General features: G+C 45.0%; 1 protein-coding gene across 1 annotated transcript in view; it reads left to right on the forward strand.

Annotated features, from left to right (window-relative positions):
• The window catches only part of MFAP5 (microfibril associated protein 5), a 219,366-nt gene extending 209,750 nt beyond the window's left edge, over positions 1–9,616 (forward strand). Inside the window, exons 7-8 of the mRNA XM_053692810.1 lie at positions 8,022–8,095; positions 8,177–9,616. Of these exons, the coding sequence (XP_053548785.1) occupies positions 8,022–8,095; positions 8,177–8,274 (172 nt within the window). The 3' untranslated portion in view covers positions 8,275–9,616. The remainder of the gene's footprint in view (positions 1–8,021; positions 8,096–8,176) is intronic.
• The last annotated feature ends 395 nt before the right edge of the window (positions 9,617–10,011 follow it).

Genomic DNA, 10,011 nt, shown 5'->3' on the forward strand with positions numbered 1-10,011 from the left:
TATGTGATGTGAGGTCAGATGTGAGCATATAAGTGCCAGAGGCTACAGGATTGTATGTGATGTGAGGTCAGATGTGAGCATATAAGTGCCAGAGGCTACAGGACTGTTTGTGATGTGAGTTCATATGTGAGCATATAGGTACCAGAGGCCACAGGACTGTATGTGATGTGAGGTCAGATGTGAGCATATAGGTACTAGAGGCTACAGGTCTGTATGTGATGTGAGGTCAGATGTGAGCATATAGGTGTCAGAGGCTACAGGACTGTATGTGATGTGAGGTCAGATGTGAGCATATAGGTACTTGAGGCTACAGGACTGTATGTGATGTGAGTTCAGATGTGAGCATATAAGTGCCAGAGGCTACAGGACTGTATGCGATGTGAGTTCAGATGTGAGCATATAAGTGCCAGAGGCTACAGGTCTGTATGTGATGTGAGGTTAGATGTGGGAATATAATTACCAGAGGCCACAGGACTGTATGTGATGTGAGGTCAGATGTGAGCATATAAGTGCCAGAGGCTACAGGATTGTATGTGATGTGAGGTCAGATGTGAGCATATAAGTGCCAGAGGCTACAGGACTGTTTGTGATGTGAGTTCATATGTGAGCATATAGGTACCAGAGGCCACAGGACTGTATGTGATGTGAGGTCAGATGTGAGCATATAGGTACTAGAGGCTACAGGTCTGTATGTGATGTGAATTCAGATGTGAGCATATAGGTGTCAGAGGCTACAGGACTGTTTGTGATGTGAGGTCAGATGTGAGCATATAGGTGTCAGAGGCTACAGGTCTGTATGTGTTGTGAGGTCAGATGTGAGCATATAAGTGCCAGAGGCTATAGGACTGTATGTGATATGAGGTCAGATGTGAGCATATAAGTACCAGAGGCTACGGGACTGTTTGTGATGTGAGGACAGATGTGAACATATAGGTGCCAGAGGCTACAGGACTGTATGTGATGTGAGGTCAGATGGGAGCATATAAGTGCCAGAGGCTACAGGACTGTATGTGATGTGAGGTCAGATGTGAGCATATAGGTACGAGAGGCCACAGGACTGTATGTTATGTGAGGTCAGATGTGAGCATATATGTACTAGAGGCTACAGGTCTGTATGTGATGTGAGTTTAGATGTGAGCATATAATTGCCAGAGGCTTCAGGTCTGTATGTGATGTGAGTTCAGATGTGAGCATATAAGTGCCAGAGGCTACAGGGCTGTATGTGATGTGAGTTCAGATGTGAGCATATAGGTACCAGAGGCCACAGAAATGTATGCGATGTGAGTTCAGATGTGAGCATATAGGTACCAGAGGTCACAGGACTGTATGTGATGTGAGGTCAGATGTGAGCATATAGGTACTAGAGGCTACAGGACTGTATGTGATGTGAGTTCAGATGTGAGCATATAAGTGCCAGAGGCTACAGGACTGTATGTGATTTGAGGACAGATGTGAGCATATAAGTGCCATAGGCTACAGAACTTTATGTGATGTGAGGACAGATGTGAACATATAGGTGCCAGAGGCTACAGGACTGTATGTGATGTGAGGTCAGATGTGAGCATATAAGTGCCAGAGGCTACAGGACTGTATGTGATGTGAGGTCAGATGTGAGCATATAGGTACGAGAGGCTACAGGACTGTATGTGGTGTGAGGTCAGATGTGAGCATATAGGTACCAGAGGCCACAGGTCTGTATGTGATGTGAGGTCAAATGTGAGCATATAGGTACGAGAGGCTACATGACTGTATGTGGTGTGAGGTCAGATGTGAGCATATAGGTATCAGAGGCCAAAGGACTGTATGTGATGTGAGCTCAGATGTGAGCATATAGTTACCAGAGGCCAAAGGACTGTATGTTATGTGAGGTCAGATGTGAGCATATATGTACTAGAGGCTACAGGTCTGTATGTGATGTGAGTTTAGATGTGAGCATATAATTGCCTGAGGCTACAGGTCTGTATGTGATGTGAGTTCAGATGTGAGCATATAGGTACCAGAGGCCACATGACTGTATGTGATGTGAGTTCATATGTGAGCATATACGTGCCAGAGGCTACAGGTCTGTATGTGATGTGAGTTCAGATGTGAGCAGATAGGTACCAGAGGCCACAGGACTGTATGTGATGTGAGTTCAGATGTGAGCATATAGGTACCAGAGGCCACATGACTGTATGTGATGTGAGTTCATATGTGAGCATATAAGTGCCAGAGGCTACAGGTCTGTATGTGATGTGAGTTCAGATGTGAGCAGATAGGTACCAGAGGCCACAGGACTGTATGTGATGTGAGGTCAGATGTGAGCATATAGGTACCAGAGGCCACAGGACTGTATGTGATGTGAGGTCAGATGTGAGCATATAGGTACTAGAGGCTACAGGACTGTATGTGATGTGAGGTCAGATGTGAGCATATAGGTACCAGAGGCTACAGGACTGTATGTGATGTGAGGTCAGATGTGAGCATATAGGTACTAGAGGCTACAGGACTGTATGTGATGTGAGGTCAGATGTGAGCATATAGGTACTAGAGGCTACAGGTCTGTATGTGATGTGAGGTCAGATGTGAGCATATAGGTGTCAGAGGCTACAGGACTGTATGTGATGTGAGTTCAGATGTGAGCATATAAGTGCCAGAGGCTTCAGGACTGTATGTGATGTGAGTTCAGATGTGAGCATATAAGTGCCAGAGGCTACAGGACTGTATGTGATGTGAGGTCAGATGTGAGCATATAGGTATCAGAGGCCACAGGTCTGTATGTGATGTGAGGTCAGATGTGAGCATATAGGTACGAGAGGCTACAGGACTGTATGTGGTGTGAGGTCAGATGTGAGCATATAGGTATCAGAGGCCACAGGACTGTATGTGATGTGAGTTCAGATGTGAGCATATAGGTATCAGAGGCTACAGGTCTGTATGAGATGTGAGTTTAGATGTGAGCATATAATTGCCAGAGGCTACAGGTCTGTATGTGATGTGAGTTCAGATGTGAGCATATAGGTATCAGAGGCCACATGACTGTATGTGATGTGAGTTCAGATGTGAACATATAGGTACCAGAGGCCACAGGACTGTATATGATGTGAGGTCAGATGTGAGCATATAGGTACCAGAGGCTACAGGACTGTATGTGATGTGAGTTCAGATGTGAGCATATAAGTGTCATAGGCTACAGAACTGTATGTGATGTGAGTTCAGATGTGAGCATATAGGTACCAGAGGCCACAGAAATGTATGCGATGGGAGTTAAGATGTGAGCATATAGGTACCAGAGGCCACAGGACTGTATGTGATGTGAGGTCAGATGTGAGCATATAGGTACTAGAGGCTACAGGACTGTATGTGATGTGAGTTCAGATGTGAGCATATACGTGCCAGAGGCTACAGGACTGTATGTGATGTGAGGACAGATGTGAGCATATAAGTGCCATAGGCTACAGAACTTTATGTGATGTGAGGTCAGATGTGAGCATATAGGTACCAGAGGCCACAGGACTGTATGTGATGTGAGGTCAGATGTGAGCATATAGGTACTTGAGGCTACAGGACTGTATGTGATGTGAGTTCAAATGTGAGCATATAGGTGTCAGAGGCTACAGGACTGTATGTGATGTGAGGTCAGATGTGAGCATATAGGTACCAGATGCTACAGGACTGTATGTGATGTGAGGTCAGATGTGAGCATATAGGTACCAGAGGCTACAGGACTGTATGTGATGTGAGTTCAGATGTGAGCATATAAGTGCCATAGACTACAGGTCTGTATGTAATGTGAGGTCAGATGTGGGAATATAATTACCAGAGGCTACAGGTCTGTATGTGATGTGAGGTCAGATGTGAGCATATAGGTGCCAGAGGCTACAGGTCTGTATGTGATGTGAGGACAGATGTGAGCATATAAGTGCCAGAGGCTACAGGACTGTATGTGATGTGAGGTCAGATGTGAGCATATAAGTGCCAGAGGCTACAGGACTGTATGTGATGTGAGGTCAGATGTGAGCATATAGGTACCAGAGGCTACAGGTCTGTATGTGATGTGAGGTCAGATGTGAGCATATAGGTGCCAGAGGCTACAGGTCTGTATGTGATGTGAGGTCAGATGTGAGCATATAGGTGCCAGAGGCTACATGTCTGTATGTGATGTGAGGTCAGATGTGAGCATATAGGTGCCAGAGGCTACAGGACTGTATGTGATGTGAGGACAGATGTGAGCATATAAGTGCCATAGGCTACAGAACTTTATGTGATGTGAGGTCAGATGTGAGCATATAGGTACCAGAGGCCACAGGACTGTATGTGATGTGAGGTCAGATGTGAGCATATAGGTACTTGAGGCTACAGGACTGTATGTGATGTGAGTTCAAATGTGAGCATATAGGTGTCAGAGGCTACAGGACTGTATGTGATGTGAGGTCAGATGTGAGCATATAGGTACCAGATGCTACAGGACTGTATGTGATGTGAGGTCAGATGTGAGCATATAGGTACCAGAGGCTACAGGACTGTATGTGATGTGAGTTCAGATGTGAGCATATAAGTGCCATAGACTACAGGTCTGTATGTAATGTGAGGTCAGATGTGGGAATATAATTACCAGAGGCTACAGGTCTGTATGTGATGTGAGGTCAGATGTGAGCATATAGGTGCCAGAGGCTACAGGTCTGTATGTGATGTGAGGACAGATGTGAGCATATAAGTGCCAGAGGCTACAGGACTGTATGTGATGTGAGGTCAGATGTGAGCATATAAGTGCCAGAGGCTACAGGACTGTATGTGATGTGAGGTCAGATGTGAGCATATAGGTACCAGAGGCTACAGGTCTGTATGTGATGTGAGGTCAGATGTGAGCATATAGGTGCCAGAGGCTACAGGTCTGTATGTGATGTGAGGTCAGATGTGAGCATATAGGTGCCAGAGGCTACATGTCTGTATGTGATGTGAGGTCAGATGTGAGCATATAGGTGCCAGAGGCTACAGGACTGTATGTGATGTGAGGTCAGATGTGAGCATATAGGTGCCAGAGGCTACAGGTCTTTATGTGATGTGAGGTCAGATGTGAGCATATAAGTGCCAGAGGCTACAGGACTGTATGTGATGTGAGGTCAGATGTGAGCATATAGGTACTAGATGCTACAGGACTGTATGTGATGTGAGTTCAGATGTGAGCATATAAGTGCCATAGGCTATAGAACTTTATGTGATGTGAGGTCAGATGTGAGCATATAAGTGCCAGAGGCTACAGGACTGTATGTGATGTGAGGTCAGATGTGAGCATATAAGTGCCAGAGGCTACAGGACTGTATGTGATGTGAGGTCAGATGTGAGCATATAAGTGCCAGAGGCTACAGGATTGTATGTGATGTGAGGACAGATGTGAGCATATATGTACTAGAGGCTACAGGTCTGTATGTGGTGTGAGGTCAGATGTGAGCATATAGGTACCAGAGGCCACAGGTCTGTATGTGATGTGAGGTCAGATGTGAGCATATAGGTACCAGAGGCTACAGGACTGTATGCGATGTGAGGTCAGATGTGAGCATATAGGTGCCAGAGGCTACAGGTCTGTATGTGATGCGAGGTCAGATGTGAGCATATAGATACCAGAGGCTACAGGACTGTATGTGATGTGAGAACAGATGTGAGCATATAAGTGCCATAGGCTACAGATCTGTATGTGATTTGAAGTCAGATGTGAGAATATAGGTACCAGAGGCCACAGGACTGTATGTGGTGTGAGGTCAGATGTGAGCATATAGTTACCAGAGGCCACAGGACTGTATGTTATGTGAGGTCAGATGTGAGCATATATGTACTAGAGGCTACAGGTCTGTATGTGATGTGAGTTTAGATGTGAGCATATAATTGCCAGAGACTACAGGTCTGTATGTGATGTGAGTTTAGATGTGAGCATATAATTGCCAGAGGCCACATGACTGTATGTGATGTCAGTTCATATGTGAGCATATAAGTGCCAGAGGCTACAGGTCTGTATGTGATGTGAGTTCAGATGTGAGCAGATAGGTACCAGAGGCCACAGGACTGTATGTGATGTGAGTTCAGATGTGAGCAGATAGGTACCAGAGGCCACAGGACTGTATGTGATGTGAGGTCAGATGTGAGCATATAGGTACTAGAGGCTACAGGACTGTATGTGATGCGAGGTCAGATGTGAGCATATAGATACCAGAGGCTACAGGACTGTATGTGATGTGAGGTCAGATGTGAGCATATAGGTACTAGAGGCTACAGGACTGTATGTGATGTGAGGTCAGATGTGAGCATATAGGTACTAGAGGCTACAGGTCTGTATGTGATGTGAGGTCAGATGTGAGCATATAGGTGTCAGAGGCTACAGGACTGTATGTGATGTGAGTTCAGATGTGAGCATATAAGTGCCATAGGCTACAGAACTTTATGTGATGTGAGGACAGATGTGAGCATATAAGTGCCATAGGCTACAGAACTTTATGTGATGTGAGGACAGATGTGAGCATATAGGTGCCAGAGGCTACAGGACTGTATGTGATGTGAGGTCAGATGGGAGCATATAGGTATCAGAGGCCACAGGTCTGTATGTGATGTGAGGTCAGATGTGAGCATATAGGTACGAGAGGCTACAGGACTGTATGTGGTATGAGGTCAGATGTGAGCATATAGGTATCAGAGGCCACAGGACTGTATGTGATGTGAGTTCAGATGTGAGCATATAGGTACCAGAGGCCACATGACTGTATGTGATGTGAGTTCAGATGTGAGCATATAGGTACCAGAGGCCACAGGACTGTATGTGATGTGAGGTCAGATGTGAGCATATAGGTACCAGAGGCTACAGGACTGTATGTGATGTGAGTTCAGATGTGAGCATATAAGTGTCATAGGCTACAGAACTGTATGTGATGTGAGTTCAGATGTGAGCATATAGGTACCAGAGGCCACAGAAATGTATGCGATGGGAGTTAAGATGTGAGCATATAGGTACCAGAGGCCACAGGACTGTATGTGATGTGAGGTCAGATGTGAGCATATAGGTATCAGAGGCTACATGACTGTATGTGATGTGAGGTCAGATGTGAGCATTTAAGTGCCAGAGGCCACATGACTGTATGTGATGTGAGGTCAGATTTGAGCATATAGGTATCAGAGGCCACAGGTCTGTATGTGATGTGAGGTCAGATGTGAGCATATAGGTACCAGAGGCCACAGGACTGTATGTGATGTGAGGTCAGATTTGGGAATATAAGTACCAGAGGCTACAGGACTGTATGTGATGTGAGGTCAGATTTGGGAATATAAGTACCAGAGGCTACAGGTCTGTATGTGATGTGAGGTCAGATGTGGGAATATAAGTACCAGAGGCTACAGGTCTGTATGTGATGTGAGGACAGATGTGGGAATATAAGTACCAGAGGCCACAGGTCTGTATGTGATGTGAGGTCAGATGTGGGAATATAAGTACCAGAGGCCACAGGTCTGTATGTGATGTGAGGTCAGATGTGAGCATATAGGTACCAGAGGCCACAGGACTGTATGTGATGTGAGGTCAGATGTGGGAATATAAGTACCAGAGGCTACAGAACTGTATGTGATGTGAGGTCAGATTTGGGAATATAAGTACCAGAGGCTACAGGTCTGTATGTGATGTGAGGTCAGATATGGGAATATAAGTACCAGAGGCTACAGGTCTGTATGTGATGTGAGGTCAGATGTGAGCATATAGGTGCCAGAGGTTACAGGTCTGTATGTGAGATGAGGTCCTTTCCTGATCACATACTGATTGGCCAGTATTTTTGTAAAGGGCAGTTGGTGACCCTATATACAACCTCCTAAATTCACCAAGACGTGGCTCTAGCACCACAAGCAGACTCACCAGTTTCTAAGCACTTGATTCACTAAAGCTCACACATCTCTCTCTACTACTACATAGAATAAAATCCAAACTGCTGAAACTGATAAATGATCCACTGAGTACCCTCTAGTTCTGGAGCTATGTGCTCGTCTCACTTTGCCTCTTATCTCCCTAGCGTGCGCCGTGTTTATATGGTGAACAAGGAAATCTGCAAGCGCATCATGTGTAAGGAGGATGAACTGATTCAGGGTGAGTGATATCATCTGTGCTCAGCACCTTGTTGTCTGTTTCTGACCAGTTTAAACCATCAGATTATCCTCCTCTCATCAGATGAGAAGTGCCGGCAGCTGGCCGGCCTCCCTCCTCGCCGTTTACCCCATCCTGACACCGCAGAAGACTCTCCAACACCTGCACCAGAAACCAATTAAGAAGAAAATAAAGCACCCCAGATTATCACCACCAAACACTGTACTCCACCTTCCCATATCTACCCCCAGTAGCAATTCCCCAGAATATTTAACCCTCCATCCTATTAACTGTTCTTCAATAGTTTTCTTACAAAATACTGTACCCCATATTGTAATACCTGATACTACTGGGTCTCTCTAGATTATTGTATTTTACTTTCTGAATACTGCACCAAAATATGCACTCACTGCACCACCAAATATGCACACCAGAGTATTGCACCACCAAATATGCACTCAGTGCACCATCAAATATGCACAACAGAGCACTGCACCCTAACTATGCACACCAGACTACTGCACCCCAAATATGCACTCACTGCACCATCAAATATGCACAACAGAGCACTGCACCCCAACTATGCAAACCAGACCACTGCACCCCAAATATGCACACTACCTTATTGTACCACAAAATATACAATAAATGTGAACACCATAACAATATACCACAAATGTGCACACAGAACGCCTCACTCTAGTATGTACACATGAAAATACAGCACCCCCAAATATGCACACTTCAGTACTGCACCCACATATCTGTACACTACCAAAATGCACCAAATGCACACCATACCACAAATATGCACACCAACATGCAAAAGAAAAAAAACAAATGTGCACCCCCAAATTTGAACACTAATGCAATGCACCATCAATTCTACACACCATAACACTGTACCAAAAGTGTGCACACAAGGAGACTATACCTCAAATATAACCCAAAACATTTTACCCAAAATATTAGCACCAGAACATTATACCCAAAATATGAACACCAGAGCACTGCACCCCTAAATATGAACACCAGAACACTGCACCCCCAAATGTGCACACCAGAACATTATACCCCAAATATGAACACCAGAGCACTGCACCCCTACATTTGCACACTACTGCAATGCACCCTCAAATGTGCACACCAGAAACGAGTACCACACATTTGCACACAGAATACTTCACCCTAAAATATGCACATATCCTAAAATATATGCACTACAGCACTGCACACCCAAATGTGCAAACTAGAGCATTGCACCCCTATTTGTGTATGCCATAATGCTAGACCCCCAAATGGCCACAACAGTACACATAACCCAACTGTGTATACAACATCACTGCACATCAGATCCCCCACCTTACCTTCTAAACACTGAAGTCCATCTTTTCCTGGGGGTAGAATCCTGCATTTGATGACAGCTGACCCTGGTTCCCTGCTCTAGTTTGGGGCAGTATTCCTGTTACTGTGTCATGTAATCTACCGATGTAATTACTTAATAAACCATTTTATACTCCCAAATGTGTCTACATCATATGAATACCTAGTGCTGATCCCTGTCTCTATTACAAACTCATTAGCTCAAACCCACTCACATGCCCTCAGCTTTAATCTACTTACCTCTCTCACCCTCATATTACTGCCCTCAGCTTTAATCTACTTACCTCTCTCACCCTCATATTACTGCCCTTAGCTTTAATCTACTTACCTCTATCACCCTCATATTACTGCCCTCAGCTTTAATCTATTTACCTCTCTCACCCTCATATTACTGCCCTCAGTTTTAATCTACTTACCTCTCTCACCCTCATATTACTACCCTCAGCTTTAATCTACTTACCTCTCTCACCCTCATATTACTGCCCTTAGCTTTAATCTACTTACCTCTCTCACCCTCATATTACTGCCCTCAGTTT

This window comes from Bombina bombina, chromosome 9 (assembly GCF_027579735.1).
Source record: "Bombina bombina isolate aBomBom1 chromosome 9, aBomBom1.pri, whole genome shotgun sequence".
Lineage (NCBI taxonomy): Eukaryota > Metazoa > Chordata > Amphibia > Anura > Bombinatoridae > Bombina > Bombina bombina.